This window comes from Parasteatoda tepidariorum, chromosome 2 (assembly GCF_982258835.1).
Source record: "Parasteatoda tepidariorum strain Cologne lab strain chromosome 2, Ptep-v5.0, whole genome shotgun sequence".
Classification (NCBI taxonomy): domain Eukaryota; kingdom Metazoa; phylum Arthropoda; class Arachnida; order Araneae; family Theridiidae; genus Parasteatoda; species Parasteatoda tepidariorum.
The window spans coordinates 21,539,264-21,561,901 of NC_141756.1; the positions used below are offsets into that span (position 1 = coordinate 21,539,264).

Consider the following 22,638-nt stretch of genomic DNA (forward strand, 5'->3'; position numbering starts at 1 on the left):
TTTGCATAAGCACTAACAACTGTAGATCGCGAACAACCCACGAGTCATGCAGTTTCGGAAATACTTGTTCCGAGCCTTCGAGCCCTTACAATCTGCTCTCTATCAAAGTCGCTTAGATCCGCAGCCTTTCCTATCACACACAGAAGTAAGTGAAAGAATGATTCTTCAAACTCTCCAGCAACAGTTAATACCACTTCCACCTGATCACGTACCTTCCACGTCATCCAGGAGAGTTCGTTGCAAAATGTAGGGGTGGTCATAATGTTTTGGCTCTTGAGTGTATAAAAAATAAACTTCTCCAGAAATCTTGATAATTTTAAATAATTTTTTTATTATTTTATGTATTTCTTTAATAAATTATATATTAATGTCTTGTCTACAACCAATCATTTCTTGTTTACATAGCCTCTAAGATGATTTAAGGAGAAATTTAAGACAAAACAATAATAAAAGGATGGATACGAACAAAATTGATAAATTGGTTGCATATAAAACTATCCTCATTTGTCCTGATATTTAGTTTTCAGTCATCTCTTCAGAAGATCTTTGTTGATAGAAAATATCAATTCAAAGATTTTGTAAAAATCGATTTGAAGAATCAAAAGATTTAGAATTTTGATCTAACATCTTTTTATTCGCATAATAGTGCTAGTAAAAATAGCAAAATCTAATAAATCAAACTTGAGGACCGCACGCTGTGTATATACAAAGTTAATTTAAGCTCTGTGATTTTAACCAGTTTATAACATCTCAAATTTACAATCCGCTATTAATATTTAATAGGATAAATGTATCCTAAATTTAAACATTATACTATAACTTAATAGTAAAGTAGAAAATTTCTTAATTAAAATTTTTTTTTCTTTCTCCCTTTAAGTAGCACTAAAACTTAATTAACTTTATTTCAGATTCATTGCGCATAAAAAAGTAATATTCATGCCGTGTAAAATGCATATACAAATCTTACTTAACACTAGATTGCCTAAGGAAGTCATTTTGACCGCTTTTTCATTTTCAAAAATTGTACGAATAATAATGCATAAATTTTTTTCCCAAGTGAAGTAATTTTTATTCCCTTAATATTTATTATTAGCTTGTTATATAACTGTAGATAATATAAAAAATTATAAAAATTACATAAATTAATTTTTTTACACATTAGCCATTCTTTCAGAATGCAATCATTTTGACTGCTTTTGGGCAATATAGGTATATAGGTAAAAATACTATAGGTAAAAGGGCAGTATGGGTGAAAATTACATAAATTAATTTTTTTACGCATTAGTTACTCCTTCAGAATGCATAGTAATACTTTTTCAGAGTGCAATATAGGTAATACTAAGTTTCAGTCTTTCTAGTATTAATTAAAAATGTAGTAAAATTTTTGTGATATAACTTTACAAAAAGGTTTTCATGTCTCCTTTTCAGCCGTGTTACTGAAGACCGTAAACTCTTAAATTACCGGTAGAGGAATATTTAGAGTATGTATTTTTTATTGTTCTTTGTACTGCGCTGAAAATTTAAGGAGTTACTCGTTTTTTTTTTTTTTTTTAAATCCTGAAATGTGCCTCAAGAACGATTGCAAAATTCACTTTTTATTTATAGCATGTGAGCAGAATACCTTTTCTTCGTATGGACTGAAAAAAGCAAACAATGAATTAATCAGTGCTTAACCACATTGTGGAATATGCACAAGACAGAAAGACATAACAATTAAAAAAAAAGCGAAAATTTTTTAAATATTTTTATATAGTATTTAATTTAGCCTTAACGCTTGACTTTACATAATTATAATGAGCGAAACACATTTTCAGTTGTTCGTTATGATTAAACAGGGTCATGTTATGCACGAAAAAGATTTGCTAGATTTTTAAGAAACATATTATTTTACATAAAATGGTTTGATTAAAAAATATAACTAAATGTATTAATTTATATCAATTTATTTTAGAAGTTAAAACCCAATTTTTAAGCTGAAATAGTTTATCTACGCAAATATCTAATTTCAGAAAGAAATTTTCCATCCTTATAAGTTTTTTTTTTAATATCTAAATTTAATTTGTTAAAATCAATTATATATTGTTTATCTAATCTCTTCTGCCTTGATCTTATTTTCTTAAAAAAAAATAGTTTTATTTTTAAAATTCAGTGATTTTTTTACGGAAAAAAAAGGCAGTTATTGTTTAGAGAATATAACTATGATGAAGTTAAATTTATTCCTGTTCTGTTTTCTGCTCTAAATGAACTCTTAATTATCAAATCGTATACTGTTTATTAACTTTACTAAATGAATATAACAACAGTTATTAATTAGTTATTTGTAGAAAAAAATTATAACGAAATCATGTAAATATTAAAGAAGTTATCAAATACCTGAGTAAAATTTATATAAAATTTTTAAAAGCTTGTTTTATACATCTGAGAATGCATCCAAAGATTTTTTTATCGCTAAATAGTGTCAATTTGAATAAAAAAAAATTTCAAAATTTCAGGAAATTGACTTGCATAACGAATAAAAGAAATTGAATAAATTTGCAATACATCGTAGTAAACTTGACATTTAGTGATAATCGATATACTTATATTTATTTCATTTAATGCCCAGACCAATCATATAAAAAATCATTATTATTGATAAAGGTTCAATTCTAAAAAAAGGACACATAAGTCATCTCTGCTAGAGTTAGCTAACTAGAAAAAAAATTCAAGTAAAGAAGAGTTAATCACTATATAGAATATATCATACAGTTATATTCAATATGAGTTTTACAATATTTCATTCATGTCAACAGGGTGCTCTACAAATGGGGATCTGAAATTTGCAAGTAAAACAAACACCATATTTTTAGAAGAATAAATAACTGGTGTTCATTTAGCATATGATACGAACATGCATGAGTAGTGCCTCTTAATGTAGTTTCTAGAGAGTTACGGGTGCGTGTGGAACACTTGAATAAAATGCTAGTTATTGAATTAACTGCTAAACGTCAGTCCTGAGATACAGTTGCAGATACATAAATTATAGTTTTGAAACAAATATTTATCACTCTAAACACAAACCAGCAGGAAAACTTCATGAAAAAAAAAACATTCTCACGTGCTTATGTAAAAACTGAGATATGCTTTTATCCTGACATTATATGTAATTAAATTAAATAAGTGGCAATGAATGATTTAAAAAAACAAACGTAACACATTATTAAAAAAAGAAGGAAAAAAAACCAAAGCATTTACGCATGATATTGATTACTTTTTTTTCCAAACCTCTTCTTAACGTACTTAATAATTATTCAACTAATCATCTAAATAATAATTTTCTAAGAAAAATTACGATCGCAACAGAATTACATAATTGGGTATAAAATATTATACAGCTAAATTTCCGAAAGCAAATATAGAAGGAAAAAAAAATCTATACACAGAAATCAATACAAGTATATGTACCTTTGTACTATGTTAGCACTTTGTTGTAAAATACCTTGATAAGTATGAATACTATTTAATTCGTTAGAATCCGGAAGAAAGAAAAAGAGAGTACATATAGTATATTTATTTGATTTGAATTAACTCGCATGAGTCTGAAAAAAAAAATACGCTTGCAAACCTTTCTTGCAACGATTTTTAAAAATAATTATTAGACGATTTCACCACTAATTTAAAAAACATATCATCAAAGAAAGCTCTTATTTTATTAAGCATTCAGTTAATTCCTTCTCCTCAGTTAAGTTCATTGACAGTTAGATTTTTATTGGATGTCATTGATACGTGACACCGATATGGTTGACACTGAGATATGATCACACACAAAAGTATCAAATTTAAATTAAATAACTGCCATTTTTGAAGAAGATAATTCAGTTGTTCTCTAATCCGGGCAGTTAATATATATTTTACGAATCCTTATAAGTAATGGAATAAAAAACGTGTGTAGGGATCAAATTAATATTTAGGAGAGAAAGAACGCACACGCTGCTGAACTTTGATCAAAAGCATGATATAACGAGGTTAATAAGAGATGAAGGATTAAAATCATCTGAAATTATTTTTATCGAGAACAAAATTTTAAGGCGTTTGTGATAGAAAGCATATTTCAAAAAAATCAACAGGTATTTTTTGTCTCTTCCTGACTCAAAGAACATTTGGTTAGAAATTTTTTTTTCTCCAGATATATCAGATATTTCAATATACATATATCAGATATTTCAAAATACATATATCAGATATTTCAATATAACATATATCAGATATTTCAATATAACATACTAGAATAAGTTATTAGTAAAATAATAAAATCATAGGAACCCGAGTACTTAAGTTTTTTAATTTTGACACTGTAAAAAAAGTTCATGTTTATTTTATCATTTGGATATTTTCGCCATTACAAATATAATACTATTTGCTCGAATTTTATTCAGATGTTGACAAAAGACAACCTGATGAACCGTCAAATTTTCTAACAGTAATGTAGAAGAATCATTTTTCACTTAAAAAAAATAATAATAATGGTAAGAAGGGAAGCAGAAAATAAATCAGTTTATTGAATCAAATTATACAGGCAAGTTCATCATAATTCCAAATTCTGGACGTATCAGTTTTATAATAAAGCATTTACTCTGGTTTTTGGAGTGGTTAATAATGGTATAAATATTTTTCTTCCTTGCTTGAATAAAAATTTGAGAAAACAATCATATTTTGGAAACCACGAAAATATCTTTCAGATGGCTTGATTCCATTTAGAAGTTCAGTAATCGCAATGAATTTTTTTTTATAATGAATCATTTTTCAGCATCTTTGAGAGACTTCTTTGTGACTATAACGAGATGTTATTCAAATTTTTGTAGTTTTTAACCGAAAATCAAAGTAACTCGCTATTTTAGTATCGGAATAAAACCATATTTACGTTATAAAAATAATTATGTTTATAAAAATAATTAAGTTATAAATAAATTAAAGTTAAGTAAAAATAATTAAGTTAATTAATTATTTTAATTAATTAATTATAAATTAAGTTAAAATAATTAAGTTAATAAATAATTAAGTTGTAAAAATAATTAATTATAATCAAGATTAAATTGAAATTAAAATTATCAAATTTCGCGTTACACGCTATGAAAAACAGACAAAAATGTTTTTCAGATCGCTGTTATTGGTATATAAAATAAAATAATTTGCAATTTAAGTATCGGAGTAAAAATTATAGATAAACATTTTTTCATTGTTATTATCCTTAATAGATAGGGTACCATCTTTCTGAACAGAACGAAAAGCTCTTCTTATTAACTCAACCCAGAAATCAAAGTGTGAGCTTTTTTATTTTGTGAATGTAATGAAACACCCTTATTATGCTTAATTCAATTCAGAGATCAAAGTAATTAACAATTTAAGTATCAGAATACAATCATATTCATGAAAGTTATAAGAATAATTTATTTTAATGAAGATTAAATTAAAGTAATCAAATTTGTGTTACATGCGAAGGAAAACCACGAAAAAGTCTTTTAAATTGCTTAATAGTAATAGGTTTCCAGCTTAATGTTGATTATCGCAATAAAATTATTTTTTAATAATCAATAATTTTTTTTTAATCATCTTTGATAAATAGTAAATGCTGTGAAATGCTCTAAATTTTTTTTGTACTTTTTTGAATTTTTGTAGGCCATCCAGATATCAAAGTTACTTGTAATTTAAATACAGGAATGAAATTATATTTTGAAAGACTTCTTGAATGAAAATAATTAGAATTTAGATTACGCACAAATGAAAACCATGAAAAAGTTTTAATAACTAACTAACTGAACGCTAACAGGCAATTATGAGACTCTATCTCAGCAATTATTAACATTTTCCAATTTATTGTTCTTCATGAAATTAAATGCTTTGGGCAGCTTAGATTGCTTATAAAACTGTTCTATTTTATTTTAATTATTTTATTTATATTTTAGTTACTTTTATATTTTTTATATATTTTTAATAAGCACTTAAATTGTTTTTTTAATATTTATTTCAAGTATTTGAATTTCAGAACAATATAAAAATCAATTTTTTAAAATACATTAATTTTTTCATTTAAAATTTACAAATTATAAATCTTTAAAAAAAATTTGTTCAGATTTTTCTGGCACAGAGACAGAATGTTATTATTTATCATAACAATTTATGAAAATCAAATAAAAAAAATAGAGACCGGTGATGTGTCCAATGTTTCGTTCACCCTGACATCTGTTTGGTACAGTGATTGATCTTTCCATCTTTATGTCTTTGTTTGAGTATACGCAAGCAAAGGAGAGGATACAAGCATCTATATTCATTGTCTACGAAGTACTTCGATTGGTTTAAATAAATTATCAAACTGAGCATGCGCGTTATTAAAATTCTGCCAAGCAAAAATGCTAAAAGCGCCATTCTAGTAAACCTGACAAAACGATTAAGCGATAACGATGAAAACGATGATGTAATCGACCAATCAAATGCCTCTATTTATTAAAAAAGCGGTCAGCCAAGCAACAGCCGGTCTTGATGTCCCGTATTTTTAAATAGATTTTTTAAGGATGACGTCAATAAGCAGTATTGGTGATAGAAATGGACTAAAGGTGGCGTAGAGCACAACCCTCTACCTATGGCAACACTTTGCTTGCTTTCATTAGCGTGTGGTAAGTTGATGATTTTCAAATAGATTAAAGTTAGGAAACTATTGGCGATCGAAATGTGCTGCAGTTGGCGTCGAGCAGAACTCTCTACCTATGGCAACACTTCACATGCTTTCCCCATTAGCGTGTGGAAAGTCATAGAGGAAGGAAGTACGTTAGTTTCTCTCTTGATTTTCATATAGATTAAAATCTTTTAAGTGGGAAAACTATATGGAACTGAAAACTGCATTAAACTTTGCTCTAAAGAAAAGTATCACGGGAATTTTAAAAAATATTTTTATTGAATAAAAAGGGAAAATATCGTAGTACATTCCTATACAACTGAAAAGAGGAGGAGAGGGAAGGGAGAAGGGCTAAAGGCATGAAACCGGTCTCTCCCCAGATAGCGTATTCGAGTGTTGCGATCGCCAATATGGAACTGAAAACGACATTAAACATATTTCAGAAAGAAAGCGATGTGAAAATTTAAAAAAATATTTGTGGCAATTAAATACTAAAAATATTTAGAAAGGGACCGGAAGAAATTCAGAAAACTTTTGGTGTATCCCTCCGGTTATGTTATGCTTACGAGGAGATGTGTGAACAGGCTTAATATTCTTGGAAGTTTCGATAATGTGATTAATGTTTAAATTTACGTATGATTTTACCACTCACAAGAGTTTCCTGTAATTTACAAATTCTAACTGATTATGAGCCTAAAACAATTTTTAAAGCTTTACACGGTCAACCATCCATGCAACTGAGAAGAGAGGGAGAGGGAAGGATTAAACAATGGAACCGGTCTTCTCCCCAGATAGCGTATTCGACAGCTGTGGTCGCGAAATGTCGATTGAAATGGGCTACAGGTGGCTCAAAGTAGAAATTTCTACCGATGGAAATACGTTTCATGCTTTCACCGTTAGCTCCATTAGTGGATAGGCGATCTCAACTCTCGAATACGCCCTCTGGAAAGAAAACCGGTTCCATGCCTTTGGCTTAATTTTTAATAAATAAAAATATTTTTTTTTTTAAATTTCCATAACGCTCTCTTTTAAAACTATGCTTTGTGTAGTTTTCAGTTCCATATAGTTTCCCAATTTAAAAGATTTTAATCAATATGAAAATCAAGACAGAAACTAACGTACTTCCCTTTTCTATGACTTTTCACACGCTAATTGTGAAAACTTGCGAAGTGTTGCCATAGGTAGAGAGTTTTGCTCTACGCTACCTGTAGCCCATTTCAATAGCCAATAGTGACGGGAGAAGAAAGTACGTTTGTTTCTATCTTAATTCTCAAACAAATTAAATTTTTTTTTAGTTATGAGGCTATACGGAGCTAAAAACTGCCTTAAACAAAGTAAAAAGAAAGTATCTTAGAAGAAATTTTAGAAAATATTTTTAGCAATTAAATGGGGGGGAATTTTGTACAACATTCCTATACAACTGCGCAAGGGAGGACGAAGGTGTTGGTTGAGACATATGGAACCGGTATTTTCTCCGGATGGCGTATTCGAGTATTGCGATTGCGAATACAAGTGAGAAATTTCAGTAAAAATTCCTTTTCAATGAAAAAAAAACTTATTCTTAAAGAACATTTAAATTTATTATTTTTATTCACATCCACAAAAAAATACTGGTCTTTGATCATTCAAATTAAAAATATGTGTTTGCATTCAGCTGTGCCGAAAGTTAATGACTCCATTTCTGCAATTTTCAAGTGTAAGCAAAAATGTTTTTGGCCCCTCTCTCCATTAAGGATAATAAACACAAACAGCGAGAAATAAATGTTATTTATAACTTTAAAAATAATTCAAAATCCGTATCGTTTATATTTTCGTAAAAATGCAGTAAAAGCTAATTTTTCTAAACTTTATTTAAAATTAGACTAAACTAAACTTAACTAAAACTTTATTCTAAATTCTGCAGAACGAAATAATAAAATTATTAAGTTCTGTAATAATTATTAAGACATAAATGCGTATAGCACGCAAAATGAGGGATGATCGGATCTTCACATTTTGGACTCAGTATTAAAATTAGAGGGGGGGATTTCAAGTAAATGCAGACGACATTTTAAGTTACGAAAATCAGTCACAAAAACGTAATTTCTCTGAATAAACATACCTTTTTTTTCTTTATGAAATATGTTCCTAATAGTTCGGTCAGGAGAGAGATCCAAAGTTTGGACCCCTTAGTGTTAATTTTACTTTTTTGAGTATTCCACTATATCTCGATAACTTTTAAATCGAATTTCAAAATTTTTGTACACAGCTATAAAAAAAATTTTATCCTAAAATAATTTCATGCCTGATATAACTTTAAGAAAATATTTATTGTTTTATTTAATAATAATCGAAAATCGATTGAACTATTTCTAAGGAATCAGATTTTAAATATACGTCTTTTTCAAAATTCGATTTCTCAGGAATTACTCGACTAATTTCGCTCACTTTTTGTGTTTTGCTATTTAAATTTGCATTCTTTAAAATTATACAAACTAATGCATACCTTACAATTTAAAAGTTTTTCGACTGATATTAAATAAAACAATAAAAATAAATATTTACTAAAATTTTTTTTTGCATGGAATAAACGAATTTCAAAATTCTGTGCAAAAGTTTTTCAATACTTTTTTAAAGTTCTAGAGATATGGTGAAATACGCAAAAAGAAAAATTAACTTTAAGGTATCCAAGCTATGGATCGCTCTCCTGATGAAACTATGAGAATTAGATTTCACAGATTGAGGTTACCCCCTATATCTTGGGGTTCTGGAATCCGAATCCACCGAAAAAAAGTATGTTTATTTAAAGAAAGAACGTTTTCGTGGTTAATTTCGTAACTTAAAATAACATAATAAATAACTTAATAATTAAATAAATTAAAATAACTTAATAAACGAATTTCAAAATTCTGTGCAAAAGTTTTTCAATACTTTTTTAAAGTTCTAGAGATATGGTGAAATACGCAAAAAGAAAAATTAACTTTAAGGTATCCAAGCTATGGATCGCTCTCCTGATGAAACTATGAGAATTAGATTTCACAGATTGAGGTTACCCCCTATATCTTGGGGTTCTGGAATCCGAATCCACCGAAAAAAAGTATGTTTATTTAAAGAAAGAACGTTTTCGTGGTTAATTTCGTAACTTAAAATAACATAATAAATAACTTAATAATTAAATAAATTAAAATAACTTAATAAACGAATTTCAAAATTCTGTGCAAAAGTTTTTCAATACTTTTTTAAAGTTCTAGAGATATGGTGAAATACGCAAAAAGAAAAATTAACTTTAAGGTATCCAAGCTATGGATCGCTCTCCTGATGAAACTATGAGAATTAGATTTCACAGATTGAGGTTACCCCCTATATCTTGGGGTTCTGGAATCCGAATCCACCGAAAAAAAGTATGTTTATTTAAAGAAAGAACGTTTTCGTGGTTAATTTCGTAACTTAAAATAACATAATAAATAACTTAATAATTAAATAAATTAAAATAACTTAATAAACGAATTTCAAAATTCTGTGCAAAAGTTTTTCAATACTTTTTTAAAGTTCTAGAGATATGGTGAAATACGCAAAAAGAAAAATTAACTTTAAGGTATCCAAGCTATGGATCGCTCTCCTGATGAAACTATGAGAATTAGATTTCACAGATTGAGGTTACCCCCTATATCTTGGGGTTCTGGAATCCGAATCCACCGAAAAAAAGTATGTTTATTTAAAGAAAGAACGTTTTCGTGGTTAATTTCGTAACTTAAAATAACATAATAAATAACTTAATAATTAAATAAATTAAAATAACTTAATAAACGAATTTCAAAATTCTGTGCAAAAGTTTTTCAATACTTTTTTAAAGTTCTAGAGATATGGTGAAATACGCAAAAAGAAAAATTAACTTTAAGGTATCCAAGCTATGGATCGCTCTCCTGATGAAACTATGAGAATTAGATTTCACAGATTGAGGTTACCCCCTATATCTTGGGGTTCTGGAATCCGAATCCACCGAAAAAAAGTATGTTTATTTAAAGAAAGAACGTTTTCGTGGTTAATTTCGTAACTTAAAATAACATAATAAATAACTTAATAATTAAATAAATTAAAATAACTTAATAAACGAATTTCAAAATTCTGTGCAAAAGTTTTTCAATACTTTTTTAAAGTTCTAGAGATATGGTGAAATACGCAAAAAGAAAAATTAACTTTAAGGTATCCAAGCTATGGATCGCTCTCCTGATGAAACTATGAGAATTAGATTTCACAGATTGAGGTTACCCCCTATATCTTGGGGTTCTGGAATCCGAATCCACCGAAAAAAAGTATGTTTATTTAAAGAAAGAACGTTTTCGTGGTTAATTTCGTAACTTAAAATAACATAATAAATAACTTAATAATTAAATAAATTAAAATAACTTAATAAACGAATTTCAAAATTCTGTGCAAAAGTTTTTCAATACTTTTTTAAAGTTCTAGAGATATGGTGAAATACGCAAAAAGAAAAATTAACTTTAAGGTATCCAAGCTATGGATCGCTCTCCTGATGAAACTATGAGAATTAGATTTCACAGATTGAGGTTACCCCCTATATTTTGGGGTTCTGGAATCCGAATCCACCGAAAAAAAAAGTATGTTTATTTAAAGAAAGAACGTTTTCGTGGTTAATTTCGTATCTTAAAATAACATCTGCACTAATTAATTAACACATTTGAGGTCAGCCCACTGATCCATTAAAATTGAGCGCGGGAAGATCCAATCATTAGATCAAAAGTTATGCAGAGTGGCCCCCTTATTTTATTTTTTGTGCGCTGTGTGTATTTCTATTCTAAATGAGTAAAAGCGAGAGATGTGATTAAAATAAAGTTATTGTAAAAAAAATATATTAATTAATAAAAATACAAGTTTTTTTAATTGTATTTCCATCCTTATCAGGACATTTAATTTTTTCAGTAGTATAACTATGGGGTACTTAAGATAGTCAAATCAAATTAAAGTTAGGTTGTATATTTTTACGATCTTTATCGTTTTACTTTTTTGTTGGGCGGTGCGATAATTGAGATCGTAATGAGGGTTATGTCGAAAACTATTGCAAGGGGTTGGTCTTGAGTACCATAATTTAAAATGAAAACTAAAAATATGATACAAGGAACACAGTATTTATTATTATTATAACTAAATTTCATCCTTAAACTCTAATCTTTCCTCGAAATTCAAATTTTTCTTTACAGAAAATTTAAGCATTGTTTTGAAGACACAATGCTTTTCGGTTTGTTTATACTAAGTTATTAAGAAACCAAGCACGATTTACAAATACTGTTTATTGAAATGAGGATACAAAAGTGTTGCAAAAATAGTATGAAGTGAAATCGATGCAGTTCAATATATCTGCTTGAGTAGACACCTGAATAGATATCTTCATTAATAGATTGTTATTAGCAGTTGAAATTGGAAATGTTGCCCATGAAACTATTTAATTATACGCACTGAATCTTGAGTATAGGTAATATAATCAACTTTTCTTTTATTGAGAATTTTCCATGTGACATAATTTGGGTCAATATTCTAAATTTCTTTTAGCGATAAGAATTCTGAATATATTGATAAGAATTGAAAAGCAATCACCTTCATAATTTGAAATAAAATGATAGTCAAAATTAAATGGTAATGATTGAATTTATTTTGTCATATTAAAAAAATATTTAGAAAAATTATTTTCCATTGAATTAAATTTATTGAATTAATTTTATTGAATTTATCGGTTGTTTAAAGAAATCTTTTTTAAACTTCATTTTCAGATTTAAATTAATTGAAAAACATTGTTTAAAGTTAATAAATATAAATCTTATTAGTTCTGATGCATAACCTAGTACCAGAGAAAAAAAATTAAGGAAAAAAAAAATTTAAGCTAAAGATTGAGTTTTATTCAAAGCTAAATTTATCAAAATAATTACTATATTAATTTTTCTTTGAAATTATAATAATTATTATAATAATTAGTTCGAATGCATAACCAAGTTCCGGAGCAAAAATAAAGGAAAACGAAATTATTTTACTAAAGACTGAGTGTCATTCAAATCTAAATTTATGAAAATAATTATTAAGCAGCAATTCTAGCTTTATTTATCTAAATGAAATTGGCAACTTTTTAACTGTTGTTTTGACCCACGTACACTTTTGTAACTGAAAAAAAAATTGAATTTTTTAAAAATTTTAAATTTGTTTTAGAGTTATTAATTTCTTTAAAAAAAATCTGAGAAATCAACAAAAAATTCGCTGGGTTAGCAGGCAAAAGCCTTATATTATTTATTAAAAAACAGGAGGAAAGAAAGACTGATTATCAAGTTTGAATAGAAATTGGTTGTTCATGCATCGCAATCTTTTCAAATTTTTGGCTCGTCACATGGACACCGGGTTTTCTCGCCTATTGGAGATGTCATGCCGTTTCTTTAACTGCCATATCTTTCTATCCATCAAATAAATTAGAACTATTAGTATATTCTGAATAATTTTATATTTAATTTGGCTTTTTAAAGGTTATGATCTGAATCTGATGGCATAAAGGTTATGCTCAAATGAAGATAAAATTAAAAAAACGCTTCCTTTTTTCCCCCATAGCGCACAAATGAAAGGATTACACAGATTTTTCTTCACGTTTGGACTGTTCGTTTTCATCGCTGTACAAGGTAAGATTTTCTAAAATATTTAGAATATTCTGACCTGTGTCCGCTCAACACCTCATAGAAGAAAAAAAGGCCTCAGCACGGATCAATTTAACTGCCCGACTTAACGAATACAAACTGCGACTGCGCAGTGGATGAAAAACAAGAAATGTCACTAAGTTCGGGCTATTAAGCTGCGTATCGGTGGTAAATACCAATGATGTCGTTACGTTTGGATTGCTAAAGAATAATATTTCTTTTTATGGTAACCCGTGCTGAAGTTTTTTTTCCTTTTTCTTGGAGATATTGGTCCGCTTCGCTCAGCAACCCCCGTGGTTCTTTTTCATTCATCGAAGATCAAGGAGGGATAACAGCTTATGTTTAAAAAAAATCATTGTTAAAATTGCAATCACTAATACATTTGCTCAATTTAAGTAAATAGTTTAATAATTAACAAACTAAATGCTTTTTTTCACCATAAAAGAATAAATTAATAATCTAAATAAATAGTTTAATAATTAACAAACTAAATACTTTTCTTTACATAATAAAAGAATAAATTAATCAATGAGGAAAAGAAAAATAAATCTAAAAGAACTTCTTTTCCTCAGTTTAGTACTTGGGAAAAACAAAACTTTGTTTAGGTTGATAACATAGGGATAATCTTTGCAAAAAATTGAATAATCTGATTTTGTTTAATAAACAATCGCACCCTAATGACACATTATTAACCAAATATCCTTCTGTTAATTTATCTTCTATTAACCTTAGCAAGTCACAAGAAGAGGTCATTAATTTAAGTTTAAATTTCGCTGGTCTAATTGATACTCTCCGGCATTTAATTTCTTACACTATTTCTTCAAATAAACACTTCAATAAATCTTATCTCATCTACTCTCAAAAGCAATCTCAATTAACATTCTGAGATCTTCATTTCCAAAACAGATAAAGGTGGACAGATTGTTATTCTCAACAAATCTGATTCCTACAATCATATTGAGAATATGCTAATCTCTGGCCCTTACACAATTTTAAAGTCTGACCCTACTCCTACCCATTCTATTGCTATTAAGAATCGAATAAAAAGTTCTTGTAATCTTTTGGACTACACTAAACGTAATGTCATTCCTTCAAATTGAGCTCGTCCTTCAAATTGAGCTAAAGTTCACAAGATCACAAGCCTTAACTTGCTTTTAGACCTATTGTCTCGAACATTGATACTATACTATTAGATACGATACTATTTAGCTCGTATTATCTCCACTTAACTTCCAACAATATCCATACTGTTCAAAATTCCCTACATTTTGTTTCCCAACTAGTACATCTGTCCCCCACCAACAAAGCTATGCAATCTCTTGATGCTGTTTCTCTTTTCACATATGTCCAATTTCTGCTATTGTTAGTTTAAAACAACGGCTGCATAAATTTCACAACTCTTTTATTGAAATTGAAGATATTATTTACTTTATCAATTCCTGAGTCTCAGTAAACTGCTTTTCAATATAATGGTAATTTCTCTGAACACTAAGTGTTCAAATTCTCTTGGTAGAAAAGATATGTTGACGATGCGTTTATCACAGTAGACAGTGATACTGATTTTCAAGAGTTATTTTCTGTTGTCAACTCGGTTAACCCTAACATTCAACTCACTTTAGACGCAGAAATTAATTTTTTAAACCTTTTTCAGATGTTCTCGTAACTAAAAACCCTGATCATTTTTCCGCCTCTGTTTATCGTAAACCTTTCGCTGTGTCTATGCCCCTCTTGTTCATTCTTTCTAATCACCCTAGTTATCAAGTCATATTTTCGTTCTACAGACATTAAACCTTTGCTGAGACATTTCTTCTTTAAACTCCTAACTTAAATTCACTAGATCCAAACGCCCCTCTTCTTCTAATCCTTACAGAGAAGTTTTTTTTACCGTTTTATTTCCTCCTGTTGGTTAGAAAATTGCTGATATCTTTCCCGTTTTGACTTTAGAGTCATTTTCAGACTTGTTAACATAATTAAATTTAGGTTTCTTAAAGATCCTATTAGTTTTGATAATCACTGGTACTTTTACCACATTCCTTGCCAGTGCAACCTTGACTACATCGGACAAACTAGATGCACTTTAAAATTTAGACTTAAGGAACACGACAGATAAATCCTTAATCAAGAATACGAGAAATCATCAATTTGCTGCACATTGTTGCAGTCTCGGGTTTAAATTCAATTTCGACAATGCTAAAAACTATTTCCACCCCAATCACATCAGTTCATCCGGATACTCCAAAATCTTGTTTCATTCATATGAATGCTGATTTCTTTATTAACGACTTTAGTTTCTGACCACTTCTGCATAGAGCGTGGAAATACATCTTACCCTGATTTGTCCCTCTCGGACACAGTGTTGTTCTGATTTTCCATGTTTATTTTTATTCTTTTTAGCCTACTGAGGTTTTTCTAGTTTTGTCTCTCACCTTTATTCGCTGGCATCTTTCCGTTTTAAATTTCAAATCACTTTTGTTTCCTCTCATCCACGTAGCACAAGTCTTGAAAATGGGTGCCTATTCAGATTCTTTCATAAAATATGCATATATTTCATCACTAATCTTTCAATTCAATAATTCACTTTTTATTATTTTGATCACTGGATGGCGCTGTTTAATTGTAGCAAAATTTCACTTTACTACTCATCTATATTCCATCTTGTTAAGAGCACTAGCTCACCTACTAATATTTACAAATTATGTTTATTTAATAATAGACTTTTTAAAAAGCAATCTGAACCTTTTACTGAATTAATAATGCCTTAATTCCTTGAGTAAGTCGTACTAAGTATTCCGGTACTATTGAAGTAAAGAAAGTGAAGACAACAAAAGTGACCATGCACAAACCAAAGGTAAGCAATATTTTCCTCTGCTACCTTTTATTCGCTAAGTGAGTGATTACCAACAGATTCTACCAAAAATTACATCATTCAGATTTAAAAGCTCAATTGATATATAATGAATATGATTCAAATATGATTAGTACAATCTGCCCTTCTGTCAGAGTAGAATTGTTTTTTCCCAGAAACAAGCAGAAATTTTCGTTTAAGTTCGTAAGAATAATAATAAATAAATAAAATACTATAAATTGGCTTAAATTCTTTTTTAATTTTTTCATTACAGCAAACCAAATATTTCGGGGAACAGCATTTCCCTACATCCCCCCCACCAACTACAGCACTGATTGCAATAGATTATAAACTAGATTTATTCTTTTCATTGCAGAAACAGAATCGGAATTTTCAGAGGACAAAGCAGAAGAATACGACAGCATACTTTCGATTTTCTTGAAAGATGTCTTGGAAAACTTCCGGGAGGATATGTCCGAAGGTATTCCGAGCATCAATGTTCCATCTTTAGACCCCTTCGTTTTATCCAACATGGATCCTATTACCATATACGAAGGTGATGAGATCTTCGATCTGATCGATTTAAAGCTTAAGGTAAAGGACTTGAACATCACTGGACTTTCGAAATTCCGCATTGAGAATTTGAAGGTGGACGTAAGAAAAAGATTTTTCAATTTCAGTATGTCGATACCAGAACTGATGACCAGTGGTCAGTACAACGTCAGTGGAGAAGCTCTGGAAATGTTACGCGTTACAAATGATGGTTCATTTTCCTTTCATGTCAAAGATGTAAGGATGTAAATGATTCATAATTTTTTATACAGTCTATTTTTAAAAAACAAAATTACCAATTTCGCTGAGGAAGGGTTTTTTACAGCCATTCGTCCCTCGTAAGCAGTTAGTATTAATTACTACTAATCAATAATTAGAGTTAATAAATAGTTACAAAGAAACTTCCCCTACTCGCCCTCTTCTGGTATTACTTTCACACTTCCTTTCGGATTGCTGCACTCGTTTTTTAGAGTCTTATGTATTTTAGTTTAGCTTTGCACGTTTGTTGGTAATCTTTTTACAGTGAAGTCCTAAAAAAATACAACGCATGCATCCTGTAAAACCATTCATTTATGCTCAATTCATTGAATTTACATGCAATACGTTTTGATTCAAATGTATTTTAATTCTATATAAAAATTACATTTGACTCAAATAATTCATAAAATATCTCGATATATTCAATTATAAATTTTAGTGCTTGGAGGTACAATAGTTTTAAGTCATTATTGTGACATAAATTCGTAAAATGTATAAAAACCAAGAAAAATGTGAAAATTTTTTAAATTTTAAATAAGTCATAGTTGATTGATCTTTACTGATAAAATGCATCTCTTTCCTGCGTTAATTATGAAATAAAACTGAAACTCCAGACGTCAGCGCTAGCTAATCTTTATCAGCATAATGGCGTACTAAAGTTGAATTAACTATCTCTACACAAGTTAGAATGTTAATTAACGATAAGTAAATTAACGATAAGTTAATTAAACACAGAGCCCTATCGCAAATCTAATTAATTGTTATATAATTCTTACTCGTCTACTTGTTTTACTTAACTTAGATTTATTATTTGTTCGTGTATTTTATTGCAATCTTGATATATTTCTGTTGTGTGTATCCGGCAGCTTCGATGCATAACTAGTTTGTTTATGTTCCACGTGGCTTCGTGTCTGTCTTTGTGTTAAGTCTCTGTGTAAATATATAGTAGAAGAATTGAAATCTTTGAGAAAGAATTTAGAAAGTGTCTCTTAAGACAATTGATATTTGTCTGGCTTTGCTTACTCGAAATAGAATGCAAAGAACAGTTGCTAACGTAAGCAAATGCCACTTAGGATCGAGATACACACACTACGTCACTCGCACGTATCCCATTGAAAAAAAATCATTGAACTGCTCGTTCGTTAAAAATTAATTTTTCACTTTTAACATTAAATTTCTGTCCAGCTTATAGCTCAGTTTGTCTCAGATATTCATTGCCTAAACGAGAAAGAAATTTTCATTCAGAAAATTTTAAGCATCTGCGCTCATGCTTATAACAACTGACTCACTGGGAAATTCATTTTTTAGTTCTTTGTATCAAAACTTTCTCCCACTGAGGAAGCAATTGTCATATGAGAGACGAATTCTCATACGTTTGCCTTTTGGATGCGCAAAGGAGATAAAAAAGAAAACCAAACTTATCGTTACATTAGGTTCACGATAAATGAAAAGCAATTATCAAGATATTTTGTTAAAAATTCAAAATGCAGAGTATGAAAAAAAATTACACCTCTAACTTCTACAAGCAAAACATTTTTTGTGTAAAACATCAAGGTATCATTTTCGATGATAAAAAAAATTGGCTAGTAATTTTCTTTCAGAATTTGTTTCTGCAGAATCTGTATCTTTCAAAATTCGTATCTGGTTTACTGACATATACTTTATACAAAGCTAAATATGCTTTGGTTCTTCAGTACAAAATAAAATATTAGTTCTAAAATGTTCCCGATAGCTAAGTTTTTTTTAATTTTTATGTTTATAAGTTTTGGCAAATCCTCTAAAAAGTCCCACCTCCTTCCTAAAATTCTACAACGTCCACTTGTCACCCCCGCAAGGAATCTATGATCTAAACCAGTGGTTCCCAACCTGGGGGCGATCGCCCCAAAGGGGGCGATAAAGCTTCTCAAGGGGGTGATAATCCTTAGGGGGGCGATCAGGGGGTGACGAGTACTCAAAAGATAAAAATTGCTAATAATATTAATAATAAAAAGCTATTTGAGATTGAAATTGAAAATATATATGAAACCAATGGTTCTGGTGTAGACGAAGAATTATGATAGTAAAAAATTAAAAAAAATTCAAGTGCAGGATCGTTTTCGTCAAACGTTTTGGTATCGCAGGCGGAAATCTGATAAGTCACTCTGTTCCTCTGAGCAATAATACTGTTTCCGGGCGTATTGATGAGATGGCTGCCGACGTTGAATCAAAACTCATCAAATTTCTGAAAGAAGGTAAATTTGCGTTGCAGATTGATGAATCAACTGTGATAGATAACAAAGCTGTTTTAGCTTACGTGAGATTCATAAATGAGAGTAAGGAGATTAACGAGGAAATGTTGTTTACAAGAACTGTGAACACAGATACAAAAGGATCGTCGATTTTTTAATTGGTCAAAGATTATTTTGATGTAAAAGAAATTCCCCTCACTAATGTAAGTGCTTGTGCAACAGATGGTGCTCCAACCATGTCTGGTTGTCAGATTCTGGTCACCTTAAAAAAGAAGTACCGGAAGTTATCTCACCATTCATTATGTCATTCATCGTCAACTTTTGGCTGCGAAAAATTGGTTATTTCTGGCATCAATAAAATTAAAGCTAATTCTCCTAATAACCGTTTGTTCCCAGAACTTTGCCATGAAAATGATGAAGATTTCGAATTTCTGCTCCTACATACAGCTGTGAGATGGCTTTCAAAAGGAAACTGAGCTGTTTCTTCGAATTGCTGGATTCGGTTACTGAGTTTCTCGACACCACTGATCCTGTTTTAAGTGAGAGTTTGAAGCAACGCAAGTTGGAAACTGCGTACCTCACTCATAGTCTTGAAAAAATGAAGGAAATCAACGTAAAACTTCAAGGAAATAAAATGAACATTATCAAGGCTAAGGGAATCATATCTTCATTCATCGCCAAGTTTGATATCTACAAGTCAAACATTGGTCGCAAAGAGCTAATGCAACTTCCAACTCTAAAAAGTGTTCAATGGCAGATATCGAGATTCTCGAAAATAAAATCTTAATTTTTACTGATCACCTTGATCAGTTATGGAATCAAGATTTAAAGATTTAATGAAATTAGAAATTCCAGATTGGATTTTCGATCCTTTCTCTTTTGAAGTTGTGAATAAGCTCACTTCCTCTTTGTAGACTGAGATTTTAGATTTGAAGTATGACTGCGAGGCTAAAGTCGTCTTTAAAAAATACGGTTACAAGTTAGCTTGGGTAAAGCTTATGGACAATTGTGGACAAACTTATCCACAATTGTGGAAACAAACTGAGCCGCTTCTTATCTCGTTCCCGTCAATATATTTGGTAGAGACAGGATTTAGTTCTGTCTTCCAGCTGCTCACAATGCAAAGAGAAAGGTTGGACATTTGCTTCAAAGGAGACCCGCGTTTAAATCTGAGGAGCATAAAACCTGACATTCAAGCTTTAACTTGAAATACACCAAGCACAGGGCAGTCATTGAAGTGGTAAAAATGTACTTTCTCAATCTTAATTTTTTTTCTCAAATTTTAGCTGTTAACGTTTTAACTTTTTCTTGATTACATTAAAATATGAATTAAAAAAATGCACTTCTGTTTTGACTATTCCGTTTTAAATATCATTTCTTTTTGAAAAAAAAAAAGATGCACAATTTTTTTTAAATTAATGAAAATGACTGGATAAATGTGCCTCCTTATTTGCATTACAATTTAAATTAAAATCAAATAACATTGCATATACTCAGTGTTTGGTTGCTCACGAGCAACAATGAATTGTTTTTTGAGCAGAAAGAGAAAGGGGCGATATGTGTCAGCCAGCCCCAAGAGGGGGGCGATGGTCCACAAAAGGTTGGGAACCACTGATCTAAACGATTTCGGTCACATAACTCAGCATTGTGAAATCTTATTGGGTTAGGATCCAAAGTGCAAAAACTTAACATAATTGTATTTCTCTCAAAGAAATAAATTGTAAAACCAAAATAATAATTCACGAACAAACTGTTATTCTTTTAAATTCAAAAACTTAATTTAACTTGTATTTTAAACAAATGCATTTTGAAAATCAGCTTTTGGATACTTTTTTTCTAATTTTTATTATTACTTTTCAAATTTTTTATTATTTAAAAAAATTTAACATGCTTTTAATTCATTTCATACTGAATGATTAAAATAGTTCTTTTTAAATCTGAACTACAGGAAATAAACTACATTTAGTACTGGTAGCTGCTTGTGCCACTGTTAAATAGATAAAAAATATTTAAGTAAATATAATGTATAAAATTACAATTTAATATTATAAATAGGTGGAAGTTAGAAAGACTTGTTTCATATATACCGTGGCCGTGAAAGGAGAATCACGCGATCATGTTGATCACTGTTTTGAAGATATGAAAATTCGGTACAGAATTTATTCTAAAATTTATCGTCTGGTCTAACTGTTTTGCTAATTAGTTAGTTACAGCAGACGATAGTTTCGGTTAAAAAAAGATCTCTAAAAGTGTAACTTATATGCGATTTTTTTCTCCATTGCAGGTGCATATTGAAGGGCATAGTCACTTAAATATGCCAAAGAGTGAAAATGCTCACTTGCGTTTGGATGATTTAAACCTCGATCTATCTTTTGGCGCAATGGAGATGGAATTTCCGAATTTGCTGGGAAATGGAAGATATTCAAAATGGCTGATGAAAATTTTGACTAGCCTGGGAAAAAAGCTTTTCAAGTATTTTCATAAGGAAGCAATAAGAGAAATAAGTAAGGAATTGCTTTTGCTCATCAATAGGCAACTGGATCGTGGAACATTCACTCAATTATTGCTTGGTTGATGAAGAAAAAAGCATCAATCAAGGAGTAGAGTACTCTATAATCCATGATATTGACACTTTAAATTGTACCAATGGAAATTTAACGCCTAAGTGAGCAGTAATGCTTTTGCGATGCGTTGATTGACAATTGATAAAATGTCATTGTGAGAATATACAAAAGTTAGACTTATTCTTGTTACCGTTCTACCGTTTTGTATTCTAAAAATTTTCATTAAATTAAATGGAATCAATTTCTTGCATATATTTTATTCGTGCCAAAATGTAGGATTTCTTAAATTTTTTCCCACTACAAAAAATAGCGTAATTTAAATATCTTTTTAAATATTTTTTTCTTTTTTTTTAGCATAAAGTATGGAACATTAATAAGTTAAAAATTCAGAGAAAAACATTCTTCATATTTTGTGTTATAAATTAAAATACATTTTTGACAGATAATGATAATATTTTATTAATAATTTCTTTAGTGCTATGTGTTTTTGCTCGGAGAACAGGTTTAAGAAATCTTACAATTCTTTTTTTTGTTTGTAATATTTAACCGTTTCTTATTTATTTATTTTCTTTTGAAGTATCTGTATTAGGCTCAGATTGAAAGCGATCCCAACACTTCAGCGAACTTGAACTTTGTTGTTTCGCTGCTTTCTGAATTTTTCTCTTGTAAGAACTCCATCAAGTGGAAATTAAAAAATTGCATAAACATAAATATTGAAATGAAAAGTTTATGAAAGAACTGTTGTGAGTAGTTCAAATGTTAGACTCTAACTCCGACTCCGTGGATCCTTCTGAGAGCTCAACTTCGACTCCAAATCTGACTTCGACTTATACTCTATTAAAGTTTTCACCCTTAATATTAACCCTTTGATTTT

General features: G+C 29.7%; 1 protein-coding gene across 1 annotated transcript; it reads left to right on the top strand.

The window, feature by feature from the left end:
- The first annotated feature begins 11,890 nt into the window (after positions 1–11,890).
- On the top strand, positions 11,891–22,004 carry LOC107442377 (uncharacterized). Its single transcript, XM_043043153.3, has 4 exons — positions 11,891–12,119; positions 13,235–13,302; positions 16,539–16,951; positions 21,485–22,004. Exons 2-4 carry the CDS (start codon positions 13,242–13,244, stop codon positions 21,773–21,775), a joined length of 765 nt encoding a protein of 254 aa, XP_042899087.2. The 5' UTR covers positions 11,891–12,119; positions 13,235–13,241; the 3' UTR covers positions 21,776–22,004.
- The last annotated feature ends 634 nt before the right edge of the window (positions 22,005–22,638 follow it).

Excerpts from the sequence above, each read along its gene's own strand:
- LOC107442377 (XM_043043153.3), top strand. The coding sequence starts at position 13,242 with ATGAAAGGATTACACAGATTTTTCTTCACGTTTGGACTGTTCGTTTTC. Across the intron at positions 13,303-16,538 it reads CGTTTTCATCGCTGTACAAG|AAACAGAATCGGAATTTTCA; the intron begins GTAAGATTTTCT and ends TTTTCATTGCAG. Across the intron at positions 16,952-21,484 it reads TTTCCTTTCATGTCAAAGAT|GTGCATATTGAAGGGCATAG; the intron begins GTAAGGATGTAA and ends TCTCCATTGCAG.